Source organism: Dasypus novemcinctus, chromosome 5 (assembly GCF_030445035.2).
Source record: "Dasypus novemcinctus isolate mDasNov1 chromosome 5, mDasNov1.1.hap2, whole genome shotgun sequence".
Classification (NCBI taxonomy): Eukaryota; Metazoa; Chordata; class Mammalia; order Cingulata; family Dasypodidae; genus Dasypus; species Dasypus novemcinctus.
The window spans coordinates 120,166,821-120,191,959 of record NC_080677.1 but is presented as its reverse complement, the minus strand read 5'-3'; the positions used below and the strand labels follow the sequence as shown (position 1 = coordinate 120,191,959).

Genomic DNA, 25,139 nt, shown 5'->3' with positions numbered 1-25,139 from the left:
TGCGGCGCCACTCCTGGGTGGGCTGCGCTTTTTGCGCAGGGCAGCTCTCCTTGTGGGGTGCACTTCTTGAGCGTGGGGCTCCCCTACACAGGAGACACCCCTGCATGGCACGGCACTCCTTGCACGAGGCAGCACTGTGCATGGGCCAGCTCACCACACAGGCCAGGAGGCCCTGGGTTCGAACCTTAGACCTCTTATATGGTAGGCGGATGCTCTCTCAGTTGAGCCACATCTGCTTCCCTGTAATTAATCATTAGTTCCATCTACCTTCATTTCCAAGAGGCTGGCAGGGTCCCAGTGCCAGATGAAACCATTGGCCCTTCCCAGAGACCCTCCTGCTCAGGCCCAGACCATAAGGTCAGCTTTGGATCAGACTGTTTGTCATGCCCTGACCAGAGTCCCCCGATTAGCACTAGTCACCACTCAGGTTGAAGGTAGCGGGAACTAAGCACTAAGCACTTCCACGAGGTAACTGCATTGCAGCTTAATCTTCAGAATGAGGTAGCTCTTGGTAGCCCACTGTGCAAGTGGGAAAACTAAGGCTCACAGAGCTTGTAAAAAAAAATAGAACCAGGATTCAACTCTCAGAGCTCTGGCCCTAAAAGTGTTCCTTCCACTGAGCCCCAGGACTGAGGCAGGCCTGCCCTGGGGTGGACCCAGTGTGTCCTGCTGGCCAGCTACAGCCACCATCACCAGCAGCACTGGGGTGACAGCCCACCTGCTTTTTCTGCCTTACAGATAGATGACGAGGATTCCATTCTGCCCCGGAAGCTTCAGGTAGCCCTGGAACACATTCTGGAACAGAGGAATGACCTGGCCAGTGACCAGGATGAAGGGCCTCTGGACTGCAGGCATGGTAACTGCATGGCTACCTTCAAACCCCACCTGCTGCCTGCCATCTCCCCCATTAGGGTTAGGGGTGTTGCCCGTTTGCCAGGGCTGCTACCACAAATTCCACACAATGGATTGGCTTACACAAAGGAAAGGATTGCCTTTGAGGTTTTAGAGGCTAGAAGTCTAGCATCGAGGTCTTCTCAGGGCTTCCTTTCTCCTGGAGACCGGAATGTTCCAGAAATCCTCCAGACACAGCAGTCTCTCTGCTGTGTCTGCTCCTCGGGTTTCCACAGACTTCTGGCTTCTACTGACTGACTGCCTCCAAATTTCCTTTGCTTATAAGGACTCCAGTCCTGTGGATTAAAACCCACCCTGATTCAATTTGGCCTCATCTAAATAGGATCTTTGAAGATCTATTCACAAATGAGTCTACACCTTAACTAATCAGAACATCTTCAAAGGTCCTATTTACAAATGGGTTCAAACCTCAGGACCAGGGGTTAGGACTTGAACATGTCTTTATGGGGTCATGATTCAGTCCCCAACAAATAGCAGATGGTCAGTCTGTCCATTTCTCTTGACCTTAAGCTAACTAGGAAAATGGACAATGGAGAAAAACTGGGAGCTTAGCTGCTTTTTCTGGATGTCATCCAAATGATGAATTGTGGGAAACATTTTTCCCACCTCCCCCATTTTGATCCTAGATACTGGTTTAAAGTGGGAAAGGCATGACAATAATTTTAGGCAACTTTTTTTCATGGGTAATTACAATCTGCCATTGAGGGAACTAACATTTACTTTTTTTGGGGGAGTGGGGACATGGGATTGAACCCAGGACCTCATACGTGGGAAGCAGGTGCTCAACCACTGAGCTATATCCTCTCCCCAGTGAGAGCTGTTTCTTTTTATTTGTTTGTTCTTAGGAGGTACCGGGGAAGCAGGCACTCAAACCCTTGAGCTACATCCCCCCCCCCCCTAACATTTACTTGTGTTTCCAATGAGCTAGTCTCAGAAGCTCCAGGTAAGTCCCTCCTGGGGTCTCATCCTTCCTGGCCTTTTTCTTACTTTGCTCAGGCCCAGGGTCCAGCCCCTTGAATGAGGTGGTATCTGAAGCCTTTGTCCGCTTCTTTGTGGAGATCGTGGGCCACTACTCCTTGTTCCTGACATTGGGCGAGCATGAAGAGAGGACCCTGCAGCGAGAAGCCTTCCGCAAAGCCGTCTCTTCCAAGAGCCTCCGCCGTTTCCTGGAGATCTTCATGGAAACCCAGACGTTTCGGGGCTTCATCCAGGAGCGGGAGCTGCGCCGGCAGGATGCCAAGGGTTAGGGGGCATCTTCCACGTTGGGGCCGCGTCAGCTAGGGATGCCCAGCCTCCAGGCGGCTGGCGAACAGGGACCAGGTTGTGGGGGAAGAGCTCCCTTGGAGGACTTTCAGTTCCTGCCACATCCAAGCCAGTGAAAACTGCCCCCGATGTCCCGCCCACCTCCTCTGGTCTTCTCTTTTCCCCTTTACTAGTCTGTCCCAGAACCCCACTCTAGTTTCTTCTGGCAAGTTTTCCTTTTATTCCATTCTTTCCAACTTGATGAAACTCTCAAAAACGCCCCTTCCTTCCTCTCTGTATTGCCCCTCTTTTCTTCAGGCACCTGCTCCTTCCACCCTTCTTTCCCCACCTCAACGGGGTGTGGAACTAGAAGGCAGGGGTGCGTTGGGGACGGGTAGAGGAGGAGTGGAGACCTCCACATCTCATCCTTCATTCTCCTTTCCTCTGAGTTCTTCTTTCTCTCCTTCCTTCTATCACTCTCTGCTTTGTTCCATCATACTATTTCCAGGGATTGAGGAAGGGAAAGGTGTGAGAAAAGAGAAAGAAATCATTCCAAATTCTTTCCAACATCATCTTGAGCCCTTTGGGGAAATCTGAAAACTAGAAACATTAGTAAAGGCTCTTACAGATGACAGTTAAACCTCAGTAAAGAAAAGAGGCTTATATTGAAGAATGGCTATAGTGTGAGGAAATCAGGCAGGACTGGGGAAGGTTCCAGGTGAGTACCTGGCCTCAAGGCTTTGGTGTGCCCTGGTGCTGTGAACTCAGAGGAACTAAGTTAAGAAACGCAAAGGCCTACATTCCCAGAGCTCTTTGCAAAGAAGTGCTCCACATTTCAGGTAATTCTGATATTTTCCTATCTGAAGGGACAAAAGAAAATCAGAGAGCGTTGAGTCACATGATGTACCTGATGAAAGGATTCTTTTAAATGGAACGAGCAGCTGGGCACATTTAAATATCTATTTACAGATCACTGTTTGATAGAGGGGTGGGAGACATAAAATGCTAGAAGTAAAATGAAAGGGTCCCTCTGTCCGTGGTAGATAATCAGTCATGATCGAAGGCAGCATCTGAGGCTCAGACCCCAAAGATTCCTGTTCGGCCTCCTGAGGTCACAGATGGGAAACATTCTCGGGAAGCTAAGTGGCCTGGCCAGGGTCCCTCTACAGGGGAATGCAAGTAATGGGAGACTACGTGGAGCTAGTACCCGTCTATTTCATCTTTGAAACCCCATGCCTGGCACAGTGTAGCTGCTTGGTAGGTGTTTGTTGAATAAAAATGGGATTTTGAATACATGTTAGCTTTGCAGCTTTCCAAAGAGTTACTGCACAAGGTTGGGAAATTTTAAAGATCATAAAAACGCCTATAAACCTTATGATTCAGTGCATGTTTATAGGAGCAGTTTCTTCTCAGGAGCAAGGTTTCTCTTTTCTATCAGTAAGGAAATGTCTGTGTTGAGAAGTGCAAAGAGAAGGAACTAAAAAGCCTGGGACTTTTCTTATCAATAGGTCTCTTTGAAGTCCGAGCCCAAGAATACCTGGACACGCTCCCCAGTGGAGAACACAGTGGAGTCAATAAGTTCCTAAAGGGACTAGGTAAGTCCCAGGCTCTCTGTCCCCAGCCTGCCCTCTTTAGCAGTGGTGGAGTCTTGGCCAGCTCCCTCCCTTGGAGCAGGGTGGGGGTGAGGGGTGTGTGAGCAATATAATGCAGCAGTCCACAGTCTGCTGGGCAGGTAGGATCAGTCAGCGGTCTCACCTCCCTCTCCTGTTCATCTGTCCCCTAAATGTAAACAAAGGACACGAAGTATCCCCCCCCCCCCCTTTATTTGGCCCCACAGCTATCTTGCTATCTTCCTTCTATATTATCTGTCCCCTCTGCTATAAGCGTCTGAGGAGTTGGGTTTGGGAAGAAGAAATGGAACCAGAGAAGGAAGTCTGGAAGAAAAAAGGGCAGGAGGAAAGAAGAGACCTGGACTGGCCTCCAAAACTCCCCCTGCAAAGTAGAAATGTAGGAATTATAAGAAATGTGGTTAAGTCAGTAGAAAGACTCTGACTGGAAAAGGGAGGATGAAGAAGACAGCAAAAAAAGAGGAATGAAGGAGCAGGCCCAGTAAAGAAGAGCCTGTGGGGTGGGGACACATGGACGGGAGGACCGAGGAGAGGCTGTGTGGCTACCTCCTTAAGGACAGCCCACTCCCAAAAGGACCCTCTCCCCACCCGGGCTCCCAGAGCTTTTCTCCCCACCGGCTCCGTTATACTTGGTGTTTCCTTCTTTGCCATTTCGGAAGCAAACCCTCCCCAAAGCTCTGACATTCTCCCTTTCAAAACTCCCCAAGCTTATGACAGTGGTTGAAAGGGACAGTCTCAGGTCATGTATATCACTAGAAGGAAAGCTAAGAAATGTAATATGGGACTGTACAAGATAAAAAGCCTCATGTAAAACACGAATATGAGTGATATTGCATATATAAAACTGTTTTTACAAAATATAAATGTACTAGAGAGAAGGAAACAATAGCAGCTACGCACGGCAGGGGAAGCATAGAGAGATTGAGAAATGATGAGGTTTGTTTGTTGTTTATTATTATTTTGGAATAATGAAAGTCCTCTGAGAATGACTGAGATGATGACTGCACACATATGTGCTTACACCGAATACCATTGATTGCACACTTTGGATGGATTTATGCTTTATTAATAGGTATCAATAAAATTGATTTGTTAAAAAAAGAAAAAAATTTAGCCTGGGGGGTCTTAAAATGGCTTTTCCTTAGGGAAGGGGCAGGCGCATGAAGGGCTCAGAGCAGGGGAAACTCTGGAAGGGGTGAATGGATCCCTCCTCCCCACATTTCTCCAGGGCACAGAGATGAGGTTCCTGGAAGGGGCTTGGGAGGCCGTGATTGTCCACACTGCATGTAGGAAGCAAAGGGCAAGACTTAACTCGTTCCTCTGTCTGCCTGGTGACATTTCCTCATTTAATTGTTTTAGGCAATAAAATGAAGTTTCTCCACAAGAAGTAGTTCTCCGCTCAGCCTCAAGAGAAAACTTCATCCGAGAGCAACCACATGTGTTAAGAAAAGTTGCTGGTGCCTTTCTGAAAGGTTTGGATCTTTGGTTGCCCCAGGTGCTGGGAAAGTCCAGGATGGTTTCAGGCCACCACTGGGGAGCCTTCTCCCAGGATCCAGGCCCGAGAACAGCCCAGGAGGCCCCGCTTCTTCAGACGGCACTGGAAAGGGAGTCCGAGACCAGGCACGTCGCTGCCGTTCAAATAGGTTGTTTCGGTTGTTGATCTTTTCGTTTTTTTCATCTTAGATATTAAAAAAAAAGAAGAGTATTTGGATTTCATTTTATTATGCCAGAGCTAAGGAAATCTATCCTGCTCTACTTCGTCTTTCCCTGTTCATCCTGCCTGGCAGCTCAGCTCTGGAGCCAGGAGGAAAGGAAGAGATGGGAAGGAGCAAAGACCAGGGATTAGGAACAAAGGAGCTCCTCTAGGCGGGATGAAGGACAAATGCAGGATGTTAGGGGAGGAGGAGGTGAGGCCTGCAGGTTTCAGGGTGCCTGTCCTCTGCTGGAATGAGCCAGAAGGAAAAACCTGGAGCTTTAGAGGGATTTCCTGAGATGAGCTGCTTTTCCAGAATGGTCAGTGATGCCCCCTGGTGTCCAAGGCCAGTTGTTGTCACGCCAGGGACTCTTCCCGTCCCCAGTGGACCCTTGCCTTCTTGACTGCGTTTTTTCCTCAAGGAAGCCATGGAACCATCTACTGCCAAAGCAGTCCATGACTTTAAGAGGTACATACAAAAACAGGAAATCTCCTCGTAAGATCTGTTAATAAAATGTCCTTGGGGTCCTAGAGCTTATGATTCTCCCTAGAGCCCGCCTTGTAACACTTAAGTTCCTACTTTGGCCCAGTGCCCATTTATAATGTATGTAATTTCCATCTTATACTAGGGACCCAGAGCAACATAAATGAAATGGTATATATGCAGGATAAATGCCAGGGACATTTGTTGTCGATGCTTTTAACAGCAAGAAGGAGCAAAACTTCGGGGGCAGCTTCATTAGACTTGTGCTGCCAGAAAGGCAGCTTGCCTCTGAACCAGAAGCAGGGAGAGTGCAGGAAAAGGCTGCATTCTAGGAACTGTCCTGCAGGAGACACCGCGGGGAGGTAGAAGAACCCCATGTGAGCAGCGCTGTCAGCCTACCTGCCGCCTGCATATCCTGCTAATGGATGCCACGGTAACCCTGACGAAAACACACAAACGGGATGTGCTCTAACCTTGGCAGTGACCCACAGGGCCTGTGCCACCCAACAGAGGTTCTTAGCTGGAGTCATGGACCACCGCTCACTCCCTAAACCCGCCAAATTGTATCCAAGATTTGGTGTATCCATTCAGTTTTCAAGGGAGAGATCAGATCCTCAGAGAGATCCAAGATAACCCCAAAATGGTAGGGCTCAAGCTATGCATAAAAATTAACCTGGATAGGTGTATGTGGTTGGGGCGCAGGTAGAGGTAGGCATACAAAAGAATCTGAGTATGGAGTTCCCAGAAATTGTATTTAACAAGTTCCTTGGATTAGTTAAGTTTATTAACAATATTCCACAGATTTTTATATTGCCCAGAGATAATCACCTTTAATATTTTGGGATATACCTCCTTTTCTAACTTATTTCATATTATATTGTTTACTTAATACATGCAAGTAAATAAATATATATCTTCACTAACATTCCTAATGACTGCATAATATTCTATTTTATAGATATACTGGACATTTTTTCACCCATCCTCTACTCTTACACATGCAGTATGTTTCCAGCTTTTAATATCTTAAAGAGCATTGAGAAAAACATCTTTGTACAAGTATTTTAGATACTTGCCTGGTTTTTATTTAAATTAAAAAAATTTTTTATTGAAGTAAAATATACCCAGAAAGGTGAACAAATTATGAGTATACAGCTTGCCTGACAAACTTTCACATCCTGTAATCAGCACTCAGATCAAAAAGCAGATCATCAGAACCCCGGGAACCCCTTCCTGCCCCAGTTCTCCGCATTTGTCCCATCCTATACTGCATTTGTTAAATTGACTACAGCATGCAAAGTGGTAGCTTACGCTGAGGAGGGCTAATGCAGAAGGAAAAAGTGCAGTCATGATGCCTGCTTACAACCTAGGGCAGATCCTTGGTAGATAATACTGTTTGGGTTCCGAAACTCAAGTGTAGCTTTAAAGTATGGGCATGCTGGACCAGATCACTGCCACTCAACCATCGTGGCTTGCCTCATGCCAACCCCTCTGGCTAAGAATGAAAACCTATAATAATTCCAATTTAAAACCTACTTTTTATCATGAAGAATGTGTGTTTACAAACATTCCATTACTGTTTTTCAATGTACAGTAAACTTTATGGTCATGAGAAAAAAAAGTTGCCATAGTATCGTTGAGTCAATTTTATTGCTGTGGAATATCAGAGACACTGGTGGGCAAAAGAACGGCTGAGGGGGAGCAAGGACAACTGGCATGTCTCAGTCAGAGGCCATAGGTAGCTATACTGAGGGAGAAGACAGTGCCATCACCACTGCTGGCCCAAAGGCAAAACAAATTCCTAGAAATTATCACAGAAGCTAATCACTCAGAGGAAAAATATCAAACTGCCCATGACTGAGCATTTGTTTTTGCCCATCACTACATTAAGTTCTTCCCATGTGTTACTGAATCACTAGAACCATAGACTTCATGAGGGCAGGGACCGTATTTGTCTCGTTCACTGCTTAACTCCCAGAGCTTGAAAACAGTGCTGACCTCCTCTAGATGAGGCACTATTATAGGCCTTGGGGGTACAATACGGACCCTAAAAGGAAATATTTTTGTTTAGGGAGGTTTTTTTTTTGTTTTGGGTTGTTTTTTTTTTTGCAACAGCTCTGTTGAGATATAGTTCATATACCGTACAATTCACCCATTTAAATTGTAAAACTCAATGGTTTTTAGAGTATTCAGAGTTCTAGATATATTCTAGACATTTCGTGTAAGTGGAATTATACAATGTGGCCTTTTATGTCTGGTTTATTTTTTTCACTTAGCGTGTTTTCAAGGTTCATCCATGTGACATATATCAAAACTTCATTCTTTATAAAGGCATAGTAATATCTCCATTGTATGGCTGTACTGCATTTTGTTTATCCAACAGTTGGACATTTGGGTTGTTTCTACCATTTGCTATTATGAATAATGCTGTGTGAATATCTGTGGGAAAAACAAAACAAAAAAACCAAAACACCAATGCAAAACAAATGAGCAACTGTCACAGCAATCTTCAGAGTTTTATTACTGTCCCTTTCTCTGGACAGCGAGCCCATTAGAGAGGGCTGTGTACACCACAGAGCCAATGTAGTCCTTTACTGAGGGGCCTTTCTATTGGCTGGAGCAGCCATTCCTTTATCTCAGGTGCTCTGTTGTCACATCAAGGAACCTGTCTAGGAGATTAATAATCATTAGGTTGCCTGGTGAATTTGAAGTCAGAGCAAAGAGGGTCAGTGAATCGTGAGGGACACTTCCCTGAGGAGAGATGGGGAAGCCTGACAAACGTTCTCTTTCTCAACCCGCCAGGCCCTTTGCCTCTTCTGCCTGGGCAGTGCTGGATAGCCCTGCCAACTTCTCCATTCCTGGCTCCCCGCTTTCCTGTGCTTCCTTCCTTTCTTCAGACAGGTTCCAGTTTTCTTAGCTAGATCTGCTACCTTCCAGCCATACCTCAGAGAGGACCCAGCTTTCTCAAGGGTGATTGACATCACCTGCCTCAGATTCTCCTGGGATACTTGTTTGAAGTCACTTGCCTAGACCCACCTCAACTCATCTAGAACCCCTGATGGGCTGGGGGTTCCCAAAATATCTTCATGCAGACATTACCAGGATTGTCTTAGGTGAGTCGTTTCTTTAGGAAACTTACCTCATCCGTTATATGTAAATTCTCCCTTAAGTTTCACTGACAGTAATTTTGGGGCAAAGTTTTGTAAATAAGTCTTTAGCAGCCCCCACCCCCAACCCCATGTTCTGAGTACAGAATTACCAAAGAGCTTCTTAAATGCTCTGAAGAACGAAAACATCAGTTTAATGGCTGTAAGCTTCCAAGGCCCTACAGAGGGTCCACACTCACTTTGGTAGATCAAACCTGGTAAATTAGTTTTTAAAAAGGCCCCATTATTCTGGATACCTTGCACACACTTGAAAAGTGAACACAACACCATGCATGGCAGGCCCCAAAGAAGCCTGAGAGAATGAGTAGTGTGGGAATTGATTCAGAAGAGCAAGATTGGCAAGAGCTGAAGGCAGTCAGCTTAGGCTTCATGGGGAGTTGATGTGAGTTGATAAGGATTCTGAGCTGAACTTGATAGATGGGAGGGGCTGAACCCGCAGAGGAGGAAGGAAGATTCCAGGCCTGAACAAAGGTCATAAGGAGAGCAAAAGAGAAGGGCCATTTAACTGCTTGCACCTGTCAAAACCAGTTAACTTCACTGAGTTCCTTGGCCAGTGACCACACCTTGCCCTCACCCAGCACCTGGGTGTGGTGCAACTGCCAACCCTTAAACTTCTTTCTGGCTATAATCAACAGAGGCGGAGGGCCAGTTTACATAGCAATGGGCCAAACAGCAAATAACCCTGCCTTTGATCAGGTATGAGAGAACAGCCAACCTTGGGCTCTTCACCTGTCCCCTCTTCCTCTCCTCTGGCTCTGCCTCCAGCCTCTCCCCACCACCACACTTTCCTCCAACCAGGCCATAATCCTAAGAGCATTTACAGTTAAGCCCCACAACCAAACATCACACGAGGATGCCCTTCCTACAAGAGAGCTAATTCCAGTTTCTGTTGCCACCATGGGTGGAGTGTGTACTGAGTTGCTTTTCTGGCAGAGAACTCCAGATTCATACAGACCCACCCTTCACCCTTTCCCTAGACCCATGGACAGGTGTGCAAGGGCTTAGTCAATGGGGTTCTGAGTAGCAGCAGAAGGTGGCAGGCCAGGAGGCTGGCCGGGTGGCTGGGGCTGAGCAGGGATTCACTAAGGCAGGGGGCAGCAGACAGCTACCTTGCCCTGAAGAAGGCAGGGTCCAGAACCACCGCAGCAGCAGGAGCTCTCAGATCCTGGGGCAAAGGCTGCTTTTCTCCCCTCCCTGCCTTGTTGTATCTGGCCTGTGGGAAGCTCTGGACTGGAACCAAAGCAGCTCGGCAGCCCTGCACCTAAGCCAGCCATGCCAGGGTGGTTTGTATATGATGTACATTGGTCCCATTTCTGGTGGCATGGGCTCCGTTAGTCCCCATGTCCTTGCTTCCAGCCAGGCTAGTCAAGATGGACTTGTGAGCAAGGAGTATAAAGAGTAAAGCCAAAAGCCACCCACATCTCAAGATCAGGACATTTGCCCTCTGGGGGGGAAAGTAGGGGAAGGGCTGTGCTATACCGAACTGGGATGGTCTTTGACTTGCACTCCCTGGCCACAGCAAAATATGCCTCTGTAAAGAAAAACAATGTTGCAAAACACTTATATTCTAATACAATTACATTCACCATGGGTATACAGCACTTTCCCGCAGGTGTATTTCTGTATGATTAATGACAACTTCTCCTCTATGAAGGTCCGCTTCCTTCCCTTCCATTCCAGTTATTGACCTGAAGAGTGCTTCCTCCTAAGTCTACCTGCCACTATATATATATGTGTATTCCTCTTAAAACTGTTTTCCAGGAAGGGTCAAGGAAACTGAAGGAATTTTTAAAACCCTCCCTCAGAGACAGAAGAATGAGAAGTGGCGCCTTGAGGGGTCCTTTATCTCTGCCTTCTCCCTGGCCCCAGATAGGATTTTGGTAAAACTCAGTCTCCTTTCTCTCCTCCCCTGTCCCTAAATAGCAGCTCCAGGCAGGTCAGCCCTGCTGCACACCCTTTGCCCCACTTTCTTAACCCCAAGAAGAGAGGACTATCAGTCCACCCCTTTCTCCACTGATCTCCAGAGCTCAATCTGTCCTTCCCTCAGGGCCTCAAAGATAAACTAGCTCAGAAAACTGGCTGTGGTGATAATAGCGTTAGGAGTTGCTCTTACAGGCATTACAGGCAGAGAGTGGATTTCAGACTGGCAGGAGAAGATAGCCTCTGGGTGAAGGTATCTTGACTATTTTTTTCCCCCTTGTTTTTCCCCCAATGTCCTTTTTAAAAAATTTTAATTGTCTTTTTAAAAAAAGATAATAGATCACAATCCTGACTTTTATCCTGTAGTTTGCCATCCCCACTTTGACTCGACCTGCCTAACTGAAGTGAGTCCCCCAATATCCAAACCCTCCCAACATCTAAGGCAGCCACCACTTGCTCTGGGCCACTTGCCCTCCCCTGGCCTCCTACTGATGGCCTTCAGGGGAACACTGAAGCCTCTTCACTTTAAACTATTCCAAAGGAAGTGTTCCCAAACCAGTGCTCCTCCACTCCAGGTCCTGCCCAAGAGGCCGCTCACAGAGGTGAAAAAGAGCTGAGATCTTTCAGGAGTGATAAAAATGTTTTGGAATTAGATAGTTGTGATGATTGCACAATGACTCTGTGACTATGCTAAAACCCACTAATTGTATGCTTTAAAAGGATGAAATCTATGGCTTGTGAAGTGAATAATATCTCAACTGGGAAAAAAAAGATGAGACCAGCCACTGAAGGACAAGCCAGGGGAAGTAAAGCTTGACCGATAAGGCAGCTGAAACTAACCGGCTGAAGTCACGGGACCAAGCAAGCAGGAGAAAGTATAAGCAGCACTTCCGCCCCAAGACCAGAAGAGAGAAAGCCCTTAGATCTGGGTGTTTGACTTTGGGGCCTGTGGGAAGGAGAACTAGTGCAGCACCAATAACCTAATGCAATCATAATCATTAAAGCCCTTGCTAATTAGTAAAGCTTATTTTCACTGCAACAGCTGACAGTTTCATCCCAAACGACCCTTCACTTGCTCACCATACACATTCAGACTTCAAGCTTTCACTGGATGTTGGTGGTGCTTCCAGCCAGTGAACCTGAAGCAGCTCAGACACTTGTGTCCTGGGCCAAGCCCTCCTTTCGTGCACAGGCTTTCTGCTCCCCCCACTTCCACAGGACCCTCCCTTTCTCAACACTGTTATTTGTTTTGTTTTGTTTTTGCCGTTGGCTGTCCATTTATTTGCACTCATAGCATGAATGAGGAAGGACAGGAGGTATAATATATTCAAAAAGTTATTAATTCAGGGAAAGATGCTTCAGTTACTCTTGGAGGCATTGTGAGATATCAGTAACTTCAGAAGCAGGTTCTAGATATCTGAAACAGGTTCTGCTAGAAACAAGTTACCTCTTTCTGTTCTGCTCGAGCTTTTCAGTGTTTTCTTTCTTTTTTTTTTTTTTACACAAAATCAATTTTATTGATACATATTAATAAAGCATCCAATCCATCCAAAGAGTACAATCAATGGTATTTGGTATAGTCTCATAGTTGTGCATTCATCAGTTCAATCACTAGTAGAGCATTTTCATTATTTCAATAATAATAATAAAAAACAGACTAACAAAATTCTTCACTTCTCAATCTCTCTCTGCTTCCCCTGGTGTACAAAGCAGCTGTTTCTGGTTATTCTTGCAAAGTTATTTATTAAGCAGTTTTACTGAGATGTATTCACATACCATACAATTGCTCCAAAGTGTATAACCAATGACTTTTAGTATAATCACAATGTTGTGCATTCATAACCACAAAAAATTTTAGAACCATTTTCACTGATGTGTGTTGCAATTTGACTCCAGGCAATGACCTGGCGTAGAGAAGCATGAGCTTGGGAACACTTAGTTTCTTTTGAGTACGCAGGTTAAAGTATGAGGATATAGAACAGGAGATGATAGGAGTATAACCCTGACACTACCAAGTAAAGTTGAGCTCCCACATACCCTATGACCAGCAATTCCACTTTTAAGTGTACACCCAGAAAAATGTATACCTTTATGCACCAAAAGACATGTAAGGAAATATTCAGAACAGCATAATTTTTTGTTTTTAAGCGTTTTATTGCACTAACGCAACTCAAAATTTCCCATTTTGACCTCATTCAAGTGTACAATTCCATGGTATTAATGCATCCATCACCAAAACCTTTCCATCACCTCGAACAGTAACTCTGCACTAAGTAAGCAATACCTCCCCATTCCCTTCACCCCCCGCCCCACAGAATCTCCAGTCTACTTTCTGTATCTATGAATTTGCTTATTCTAGGTATTTCATATATGTGAGATCATATAATTTTTGTCCTTTTGTCTCTGGCTTATTTCATGCAACATGGTGTCTTCAAGGTTCATCTGTATTGTCACGTAGCAGAACCCATTCCTTTTGATGGGTCATATCCCACTGTGTGTATATATCAGTTTATCTGTTCATCTGCAGGTGGATACTTGGCTTGCTTCCTCCTTTCGGCAATTGTGAATAATGCTGCTATGAGCATCAGTGTGCAAATTTCTGTGCCAGTCCCTGCTTCAGTTATTTTTGGCTATCTAAGGACCAGAACTGCCAGGTCATATGGTTCCATATTTAATTTTCTGAGGATCCGCCAAGCTGTTTTCCACCTATGTTGTGTTCCCACCACCAATGTAACAAGGGCTCCTATTCCTCCACATCCTTGCCAACACTTGTTCCTTTCAGTTTTCACACAGCTATGGTGGGTGTGAAGTGGCACCTCACTTTGGTTTCAACTGGCATTTCCCTGCTGATGTCTTTTCATGAGCTTATTGGTCATTTGTACATCTTCTTTAGAGAAATGTCTATTCAAACCCTTGGCCCATTTTTTTAATTGGGTCGTTTGTCTTTTTTGTTGAGTTAAAGGAATTCTTTTATATTTTGGATAGTAAACCTTTATCCAGATATATAGTTAGCCATGATTTTCTCCCTCTTTCTGTAGGTTGTCTTTCCTTTTTCTTGTTAATGACCTTTGACATACTTTATTCTTCTTTTTCAAGATGATTTAGGTTATTTGGGGCTCCCTGTGATTCCATTTAAATTTGAGGATCGGCTTTTCTATTTCTGCAATAAAGGGTGCCAGGATTTTGGCAGAGATTGGGTTGTGCCTATAGATGGCTTTAGGCAGTACCGCCTTCAGAACCTATCAGGTCTTCCAGCCCACGAACATGGATGTCTTGCCATTTATTTAGGTCTTTAATTTCTTTCAGCAGGGTTTCATAATTTTGTACAAGTCCTTCGCCTCCTTGGTTAAATTTATTCCTAGATATTTTATTCTTTTAGAAGTTATTGGGAATGGAATTGTGTTTTTAATTTTCATTTTCCATTGGTTTTTGCTAGTGTATAGAAACACAACTGGTTTTTGTGTGTTAATTATGTCGCCTGCAATTTTGCTGAATTCATTCATCAGTTCTAGTAGTCAAATTTGGCTACTTTAGCATCTGCTTATAAAGTTCACAGAAAGTCCTCTTGGGGTTTAAAATAGAATTATACTGAATTTATAGATTAATATAGGGAGAACTGATAACTCCATAATACTGACTCTTCCTATACATTAATATAGTATCTCTACTTATCTAAGTCTGCTGAGAAGTTCAGAACAGCATAATTTTAATAGCTCAAACTGGAAGCAATGAAATATTGACAGTAAAATGTATAGATAAGGTATAATAGAACCATGCAATGGAATAATGTGCAACACTGAAAATGAATGAACTTTGGTTACATGCATTAACGTAGATCAAGCTCACAGACATAATATTAAACAAAAGGATATTATTCCATTTAAATAAAATTTAAAAGTAGGCAAATGTGTTTTTTAGGGATTCATATAGAGTAGAAAACGATTAACATGAAATTGAGGGGAGTAGTTTACTTGGGTGGGGGGTGGCGAGGCTGTGGTACAGGTCTGCCCCCAAAGCAAGGCTTCTAGGGTACATTCATATTCTATTTCTTGATCTCGGTGGTAGGTACATGGATATGTGTTTAAACTGTGCACATTAGCTTTACACATCCTTCTCTTCATATGTTTTCACACATAACATACCCCAAAATGAAAGAAAAGAAAGCTTCATCATCCCAGGAAGACCTGGGTGTTATGTGCCAAGCCCAGCAGGCTGGCATCTCACTGGCAAATAAATGAGGCCCTGGCTTGACCTGGCTGTAGGGGGTGATTTGCTCCAGCCACTGCTCCAGATCCTTACTGTCCCCCAGGGAGGCCATGGCACCAAAGGGGCAGTTTGGTACTAGAGAAAGAGTAAGGCACGCAGCATCCTCACCCAGCTCTGCCTCCAGATTATTGTGGAACACACGTGGGTTGTCTCTCTTCTCCTGACCTTCTGTTTCTGCATCTATAAAACAAGGTGGGGGTAGGGTGTCCCTTCTGACCCCAGCCTTATCTTACTCAGGAACACCTGAGGCCACATGCAGGAATTGTGCCCATCACAGCCTGGTCCAAGGCAGGATGCCAGGGGCCTAAAACTGATGATCCCACTAGCAGATTGGGAGAGAGAGAAAAGCTGGACTCCCTGAAAAGATAGGTAGAGCTTGAGGAAAGAGGGGACAAAGAATTAGTTGTTGCCCCAGTGTCTCCCAGGCAGCTAATGACTGAGCTAACCCTAAAGTAAGGACAGGTCCCAGCTTGCGTTATCAGCAGTTTATTTATTTATTTTTAATTCATTTTTTAAAAAATATTACATTCAAAATCAGCAGTTTAGAGCTTGTCCACCTCCCTCCTTCTTTGGCAGCTGACTACACTACTGGTGCTGTGTCTTCTCTCCACATGGACATCTACCTTCCTGACAGCAGACAAGGCATCTGAGGCAGGTCTGCCTCACAGAGGGCTTTACACAGAATAGGCATTCCACTCTGCGCTATCTATTCCAAATGCTCCTTAAATCCATTTATTTTCATGACTTTCTTCAGATTCTAAAAATAATACCCATATACTGTAGAAAAATTGGAAAATACAAAACATGCATACAAAGAATACATTCACACCCTTAATCCAGCAGCCAAAATGACCCCCTGGTTCTTCTGGTAAATTTCCTTCTACTCTTCCTCCTAGGCATATGTTTAAAAGATGTTAATCTGCTCTTTGAGATGCCATCCAGGTTCCCACATGGTGAATTTCTTGTGTGGGCCACATGGCCCTTATTTTAATCATGCTGTCCCAAATATACCCATTAAATCTGTCTATCTTACCCATCTTGCTATAATATGGTATCAGAGTATCAGAGAAGCCAGGATCCTCATTTTATTTACCTAAGCATATTTTAAATATTGGTTGAAATCATCTTGTACACGTTTTGCATCCTTTCTCATGTATCTATGGAAATAGGTTTTTCGTAATCATACATACAATGGCCCATTTTGTGCGTATCCCATAAATTGGTTCCTATTGTTAGGCCTTTAGGCTTCTGGTTTTTCAGTATTATAATCAATGCTGATGGAATTCCTTTGTGAATAGGCCTTCATTCAGCAATCAAATCCAATTGGCAGAGCTTATTTCCTGGCTCTTGACCTTCAACCCCACCCTGGAGGGGAAGGAGACCTTTCCTGGAGCTGCTGCCCCTTCCCAGGGCTCCTCAGACTGACTCTACCTAGGGCTAGTGGGAGCCTGGAGGGAAGAAAATGGGGCATAGGACCCTCTGTGAGACACCACTCTTTGGTGGGGCTCACCGCAACCTGCCTGCTCTCACCAATCCGAGATACTCACCAACCACCTAAACTTTCACAAGCATCACCCATTCCCTTCCTGTGACATATTTTTGGGCACTATGGGTACCAGTCTCTCCTCTCCCCACCTCTTCTCTGTTCTCTGATTTTACACAGAACATCTTGAGCTGGACTCTTGTTCAGCTCTATTTATTTTGGGGGGAAAAGAGATGTTTGAATTATAAAGTATCAGCTTTCAAGTTTCTCCCTCTTGAATCCTTCCCCAAACACCCTCTAGATTTCCTTCAGCACAGGCTGCGGCCACTGCATTTAACTTAATCAAGACACAAAGCTCCACATCCCTCCTGTATCCCCACCCCACCCCAACTCACAGAACCACCCCTAAAACCAATGGTAATTGTGATCCCCTTCAAGATATGTTCCTTTAGCATCTTCTGTGGGCCAGGTACCCTGGCAAGTAAAGGGGCACAAGATAAATGTGAGGCTCCTCATCCTCATGGAACTTTCTGTAGCAGAGAAGATGATTCCAACATGACATGGTGCATCCAATAACATACATGACTCAAGGTGATCTGAAGCTTGGCAAGAGCCCCAAACCTGAGCAGGGCTGGGGCATGTGGACAGGAAAGGTGTTGGGGTTGACAAGGCAAAGGCCAAGCACTGCACACCATACATTTCTAGACTTTTAATATAATGTTGGAACCACAGTTCCTACTGCTAGATTATAATCAAATGGAATCAGCTAGCTTTATACTTAAAGCCTTTCACTATTTAGGGGAGGATCTGATGACAAAGGATTTTATGACAAAAGGCATTTTCTGGGTTGGTCCTGGGCTCACAAAATGATTGCCCCTCAGATTCCTACTAAGATAAGAGGTGCCTAGATTGAAGGGTCCAAAGAGGAGAGGTAGGTTGTAGTCAGACGATGGGATATGTCAGTAGTGGTTAGAGATGTTGCAGTTATGGGAGCTGAAAAGACCTGGATGTAACTACTAGAGTGTAGCTAGGGTTAAAGAAAAGAAAAGAAAAAAACTACAAACCACAACACCTGGAAAAACCAGAGGTCATTACAATCCACATGGTTTTAAAAGACACCTAGCATTATGATACGGCTTGGGGTAGAGAGACTGTAAGTCAGGTGACAAGGTATCCAATGAATTGTCAGGACCCGTTTATTTGACTCAGTTTAACAAGGTTGATTTGTTTTTCAGAACTGCCCATGTGTAGAAACCTTGCCCTAGGACTTGGAAACATCCCAGTTAGCAGAGTAGTGGGGAGATAACAATGGCAGAGCTGGCAGCATCAAGACCAATGCTTTCCTGTTTTCTTCCTCAGCTAAAATGTAATCTGACCTGCCAGTCCCCAGCCTGAAGCCTTCCAGGGGTTCCCCATTACCTGCAGGAACAGTCCAAGCCCCTCCCCGCGCCAGCTGGCTGCAACCTGCCCCTCCTGCCTAGGACTTTATGCTCTGGCCATGAATACAGATCTGCTTTCAGCTTCGCTCCTATACGAGACTGGCTCTCAGCATTGCGCCTGTGCTTCTGCTGCCTGTACTTGGGCACACACCACTAACTCCCAACTATTTTAAAACTCAGCTCCTTGTGTGCCTTGCATGCTACCCTCACTCCTACCCAGGCAAGGTTAAATGCTGCTTCTCTGAACTCCCACAGTAACTTACAGAGAGACCTCTTTCACTGCACATTCCCCAATAAAATGATCTGCTTTTGTATTTGTTCCCTTTATTAGGTTCCAAGCTCCTTGAGGACAAGCATGATCTCTTCTCATCTTTGTATCCCCCATTTATTCATTCATTTACTCTTAAGCATAGACTTATTGAGCTTCAGTGATCTTGATAGTCACTCATTTTAGAGAGTGTGCTAGACTAACTGGAGGTAAAAGAGTGAACAAATACAAAGATGGTTCCTGCTCTTAGGAGCTTATGTGGTGTGGGGGTGTGGGGAGAGGATGTGACTCAAGCAGTTGAGTGCCTGCTTCCCACATGGAGGTCCTGGGTTTGGTTCCTGGTGCCTCCTAAGGAAAATGGAAACAGACTAGCAAAAACAAACATAAAAACCGAACTCAGGGGAGCCGATGTGGCTCAGTGGTTGAGCACCAGCTTCTCATGTACGAGGTCCTCATTCCCCAGCCGGTGCCTGAAAAGAAAAAAAAAAAGAGCTTATGAGGAGAAGAAAAACACTTGAAAAAGCACATGCGAACAAATGTAATGCTTCAGCTATGACAGTGTTATAAAGGCCAGGTACCAGGGGTATAAGAATGGATCAGAGAGAGTAGTCCTTGGTCAAGAGTCAGAGAATACTTCCCGAGGGAAACGGCACGTGAGTGAGACCTGAAGATTGAGAAGGAGAGGAGGGAAACGCATTCCAGAAAGAAGGAAAAGATGTGCAAAGGTTTGGGTTATGTATTGGTTAGAAGTGCTTTGGGCTCAGAAAAACTTGACTGCCTGTGGCTTACACCAATTGAGGTTTATATTTTTCACACAATAAATATGGAGAAGGTGGTTGCCGACCCTGAATCAATTGCTCCACATTGTCACTAAGAAGCAGGTTCCCCAGTAGGCTGAGGAGCAGGCGTATACTACTCTGGGAGGTGAGTTCTCAAGTCCCTAAGCTCAGTTCCCACTCCAGTAAGGAAGATAAATGCAGGTGTCATCTGCCCAGTTCTCTGACCCAAGGACATTGTTTTCATCCACCAATGATGTGCGGTTTTTAAATTTTAATCACAAGATGCTATGAGATATATGCTAAAGAACTATCAAGTCCAGAGTGCCCTGCTGTAGTTCTTCAGAAAAAAAAAAAACCCAGACATGTGTGAAGCCAGGACGAGAAGCTGCCAGAAAACTGGGTACACACTCTGCACCTATGATTATCCAAGGACTACAAAGAAGGCTGTGTGATCTCTGACCCCTCTCTTAACATCCCTTCAGGTAGCTACCCCTGGCTAGCCCATTACGTAACCACAGCCCCAGGGGCTCAGTACCTTCTGTGTGGCTAGTAGAGTCACACTCAAATGGTACCCCAAAGCACACGTCAGAGAGCTGAGATGTTAGTAGCATACATCTCTCCCCATCACTCTTTAGCCAGCCCCGCTATCTAACGACCACTCTCAGCTCTTACTGGGCTCTAGCCACGCCAGCCTTCTTGGAGCTCCACAGTCACACCAAGCTTGTCCTCACCTCGGGGCTTTTAACAATTGCAGTACCCTCTGCCCTTCATGCCCCTTCCTTTAGGTCTTCACTTTTAAAAATCCTATAGGTGTCTGTTCAAATGTCATTTTGTTAGAGAGGTGCTCCCTGTCCACCCTCTCTCAATGAATGAATAAAATGAGTTCATGTCATCAGCCCCTAAGACCGTGGCCCACTTAGCTGAGTACCAGAAAGATGCCTTTTTTTTTTTTAAGCAGCTCTGTAATTTAACCAATAAACCAAAAAACCTGTGCTCAAGTGCTTGAGCCACACACATCCTCTCTCAAATTCATTTTTAGCATCCACTTGTTAGCCTGGACTTAAGAACTCTTCTGAAATGGGTATTTTTCTATGGAAATTAGACTGCCCTTCCCAGACTTCCTTTCCTGGAAACTTTGGTTTAATTATGACAAAAGAAGTCGGAGCAGCCTTTGTACAAAGGGCTGAAGCACACCCACAACTCACGTGGCAATGTAGGCTTTCTATCAAACTGGGTGGGACAAATTAAGAATGCACGTAGTCTCATTTAAACATTTAAATCACAAAGAATTTGGGAAACAATGGTTAAAGGAGATAAGATTTTCCTAACTGTTAAGTTGTTGGTATTTTAAATGGTTACTATCAACGCTTTTCTAAAATTTAGTTTTTCTCCTTCTCGTGGGTGGCCCCAGGCCCTTACTATTCTTATGGAGATAGGAGGACAGCAGCTCAAGGGAGCAGTGGGGGAAAAGCGAAGATGGAATGTTTTTAGCATTTTTGTCCCCTTCCGTCCCTCCCTAAGAGAATGCCCTCAAGCAGGAAAAGCTGTTTTGTCCGCACGAAGGCTTTTTACCAACCCCTGAGGGGGAGGGAAGACTGAGGTACCTGGGCATTTACAGGAGAGGCTTTGAGTAATTCCTCCAAGTTATTCTAATTTCCTAAAACCCTGGTTCCCAACCCTTCTCTTTTGGGGGTGAGGGCCTTGGAGCTAGGGTAAGGGCCTTACATATCTAAATTTGTGTTCCTTTCTGTAAGCCTTGGTTGATTTATCATTTGTTTACTCACCAAATATTTGTTGATCTCTACTTTGGGTCAGGCACTGAGCTGATGATAAAGAGCACCAAGCATTGTCTGTAGACAATGGGGATGGGGGTGGGTCCTCAAAATGTTTTCCTGTTAATAAGGGTCCTGCGAAAGAAATATAGCAGGACTTCCACAATAAGATAATCATATTCTAAAGTTAATATGTAAAATTAGGCAAGCCAGAGCATTTCTGAAAAAGAAACTTAATGAAGCCCTAAGAAAGATACAGCTTCAATAATGGTGTGGCTTTTAAATAAAGAGAACAAAACAAAGTTCAGAGACAGACTCAAGTACAAGAATCTTTTTTTTCAGTGCAAGAATTTAATATGTGATGAAGCATCTCAAATCACCAGAGAAAAGATGAACTCTACAATAAATGGTACTGGGACAACTAGGTAACCCTCAGGAAAAAAATCAAAGTTGTAATTACAGCTAACAACTTATATTTGGGTAAATTACAAAAATTTATATTAAACCATAAAATTTGGGGGGGAAAACTGCACAAATACTTCAGTAACTTCAGAGAGGGAAAACTTTTATGACAACAAAATCCAGAAATTATGCATTTCAATTGCATTATAAAAAGGTCTGTGTAGCAAAAAAAGCAAGGGGACTCAAAAGATAAGTAACACTGAGAAACATTTGCAGTTCATGGCAAAATAATAATTTCCTTAACTCCACTTATCAAGTGTACAAATTGATACGAAGAAGACCAACGGCCTAATAGAAAAATGTACAAAGGATATGGAGATAAAAGGAAATCAATTATCTTGTAAACTTCTCAGAAATAAGACTGGCAAATATCTGAAGGTTTGGTGTCTTGTTGGGATTGGTGAGAGTTATGAACAGTTGCTATCATACATTGCTAGATGGACTGTAAATTGGAACAACCTCTAGGTAGCATTATTCACTATGATAAAAGTATGAAAATAAACCAATTATCCATAGTAGGGGACTGGTTATTTGAATTATAAAATATCCACACAATGAAGAACAATGCAACTATTAAAAAGGGTGAAGATTTCCTTTAGGTTCTCATGTGGATAGAGTGCCAACTTATATGGCAGTTAAGTGGACGGGTGGGGGAGCAAAGATATATGCCACTGTTTTTTATTTAAAAGACAAAAAAAAAAAGAGTACACAGACATATTTGTTTGTATATAAAGTATGGGGATTGGGAGACAGAATTTTCACTATATATCCTTTTCCACTCTTTAGATTATTTGAGCCATGTGATTGCATTCCTTCTTTCTTTTTCCTTACTTTTAAAAATGTTTTTAAACAAACCAAAAATTAGCACAGCATTTAATAAAAAATAATTCATAAATGCGGTGTGTGTGGGTTATTTAAAATTAAAATGACAGAGAACTACTGACCTATGTGAGAATATAAACTGTTTTTAGAGGGACCAAATCATATTTAAATCCCAAATTGGAAAGAAAATAACTCATGTTTTAGCATTGTGTTTGTCATGTAGACTAGAGTTTCCAGATTAAGGTTTTCAAAGCTTGTGTATAAAAATACAATCTGGACCTGTTCCCAATAAAATACTCCACAGTTTGACAAATTGCAGATTTATCTGATACTTTCTTTAGCTCTGTAGCATTTAGCAGGGGGAAAGTGCCCGACAAATAAGTGTGATTGATTGTTTCATGTTTGTAATCTTCCCTTTTCAGGTTTAGAGCTCCTTTAGGGCGGCACCTGACTTCCAGCACCAGCAGGGGAAGGAGCTAAGGATTGGACTAGAACCTAAAATCCTCAGGTTCCAAACTCTCCTCAGTCTTTTATTGGCTGTGTGATCCTGGGCTGCATGTCTCTCCAACTTACTCAGCTTTAAAGGGACGAAGTGATCTGTGCTCTTCCTACTTCAAAAGGCTATTTATTGTGAGAGCCATAACAGCAAATGTAGATAGGTGAAAGGCCTTTGAAAATCCACCAAGTGTAGAGTCGCCAGAGAAAGTGTAGGATGTGTGTTATTTTTGAATTTCAGAGAAATGAGTATTTTTATTTAGTATAAGTATATCCCATGCAATATTTGGAATATATTTTTTTAAAAAACACCCTGTCTGTTATTCATCTAAATATCTGGACATCCTGTATTTTATTTGCTAAATCTGGCAACCCTATTCTAATGTAATCTTTTTTTTTTTTTTAAGATTTATTTATTTATTTCTCTCCCCTTCCCCCCCACCCTCCATTCCGGTTGTCTGTTCTCTGTGTCTATTTGCTGCATTTTCTTCTTTGCTTCTGTTGTTGACCACAGCATGGAAATCTGTGGGTTTTTTTGTTGCGTCATCTTGTTGTGTCAGTTCTCCATGTGGGCGGCACCATTCCTGGGCAGGCTGCACTTTCTTTCGCGCTGGGTGGCTCTCCTTACAGGCCTGGGGTTTGAACCGCGGACCTCCCATGTGGTAGACGGACGCCCTAACCACTGGGCCAAGTCCCCGCCATGTAATCTTGCAGAAGGCAATAACAGCAAACACTTATCAAGTATCTAGTATGTCCAGCGACTGTCCTTTGAGCTTTGCATATATTATCTTACTTAATATTTATAAGGAGGGTATTATTTTACCAATGAGGAAACTGAGGCAGTAGGTAACTTGCCCAATGTCAGACAGTTACTATGCTCAGGCACAATAGTCCTGCATGATTCTATAACCACATATCCTTGGATTTTTCTGCTCAGGTCCAATTTTAAGTTTCCCAGTATCCTGAGTTCTCCTATTCTCACTGCACCCTCCTTGTCAAACTATGCAACTTTTGTTCGAACAAATATCACTGTCCACTCAAAAAAGGACTGTAGCTTTATGGGAAATTGTGAAGAGATATCCTCCACACACTCTGCTTGTTAGCCTTCCTTTCTTTCCTTCTCTTTTTCCTACCAAATGTTTCCTTAAGCTGGCCTTGATCCCCAGTCAGCAGAGGAGGATAACACAAGTCTCTTTGGCTCCCGGGTGAGCTCCTCCAGCATATAGGCATCCTCCTCTGGACTTCCAGCATCTGAGAAGGCATTCGTAATCTGAGGTTCTTGGTTCCTTAATTTTACACCAAATAGGCAGCCATCTAAGCCACCTATAATTAAAACCCTGGTATTTTTAGAGTGTGGGTACAGCAGAGTCACTAATAAATATTTTGTAAATGACAAAATGTATGAATTGCCCTTTTGCTGAACTTTTCACCCCACAATCTAAGCCAGAGATGGCTTTTTTTTTTTGAGGTGCCAGTGCTGGGACTTGAACCCCAGACCTCGTATGTGGGAAGCCAGCTCTCAACTACTGAGCCACATAGGCTCCCCTGAGTTGGTTTTTACATATGTTTTTGCTTGTTGTTTGTTTCTGTTTTCCTTAGGAGGTACTGGGAACCAAACCTGGGATCTCTCATGTGGGAAGCAGGCACTCAACTGCTGGCGGCACATCCATTCCCCAGAGACTGGATTTTTGCTTTGTTTATATTGTTTTCTTATGATAAAAAAACATTTTTCCTATTTGGTATGAATGGTGAGCCAAGACACAGTACTGCCAGGCACTTTCAAAACATCAGAGAGTTCCCTCCTTCTTTACCCAAATGTTCTTGAGCACCTACTACTGCCAGGCATAGTTTCAGGCACTTAAGGGACATCTGTGAACAAATCAGGCAAAGATCCCTGTCCTCATAGAGCTAATAATCTAGCTAGAGAGACGGACAATAAACATAATAAATAAGCAACTTCTATGGTAAATTAGTGCAAATGCTAGGAAATAAAGAAAAATAGAGTAAGGGGATAAAGTAAAAAAGTAAAAGTAAAGTAAGGGGATAGAGATGAGAGAAGGGACGGGGTGAGGAAACAGGCTGCCATATTTTAAAAGGCAGTCAAAGAAGTCCTGCTGAGAAACTGAGATTTGAGCAAAACTGACAGTGTGACTAATATGTTTGCGTCAGAGCAGGCCAGAGTTCTGGAAAGGAGCAAGCAATGGGAAAATAGAGGAGATGAACAGGGACAGAGAGAAACTAGATCATATAGGGCTTTGTTAGGCCTTTGTAAGGACTTACCCTGGTTGAAATCCTCATTGGAGGGCT

At 43.9% G+C, this 25,139-nt stretch overlaps 1 protein-coding gene and 1 long non-coding RNA gene across 8 annotated transcripts in view; both read left to right on the top strand.

The window, feature by feature from the left end:
• Positions 1 to 8,307, top strand: part of DENND2A (DENN domain containing 2A) — a 164,959-nt gene extending 156,652 nt beyond the window's left edge. For 5 of the 7 annotated variants that reach the window (XM_071215312.1, XM_058297474.2, XM_058297476.2 and 2 more), the window contains 4 exons: positions 739 to 856; positions 1,909 to 2,154; positions 3,663 to 3,749; positions 5,142 to 8,307. In XM_071215312.1, coding sequence (XP_071071413.1) covers positions 739 to 856; positions 1,909 to 2,154; positions 3,663 to 3,749; positions 5,142 to 5,173 — 483 coding nt within the window. In that variant the 3' untranslated portion in view covers positions 5,174 to 8,307. Of the gene's footprint in view, positions 1 to 738; positions 857 to 1,908; positions 2,155 to 3,662; positions 3,750 to 5,141 lie in introns of those variants that run through there. The other 2 variants (XR_011648882.1, XM_058297477.2) reach the window with 2 other exon arrangements.
• Positions 8,308 to 18,563: 10,256 nt separating this feature from the next.
• On the top strand, positions 18,564 to 22,410 carry LOC139439041 (uncharacterized). The gene is made up of 2 exons (XR_011648883.1): positions 18,564 to 18,608; positions 21,773 to 22,410. It is a non-coding gene; the product is annotated as an uncharacterized lncRNA (long non-coding RNA).
• Positions 22,411 to 25,139: the final 2,729 nt, after the last annotated feature.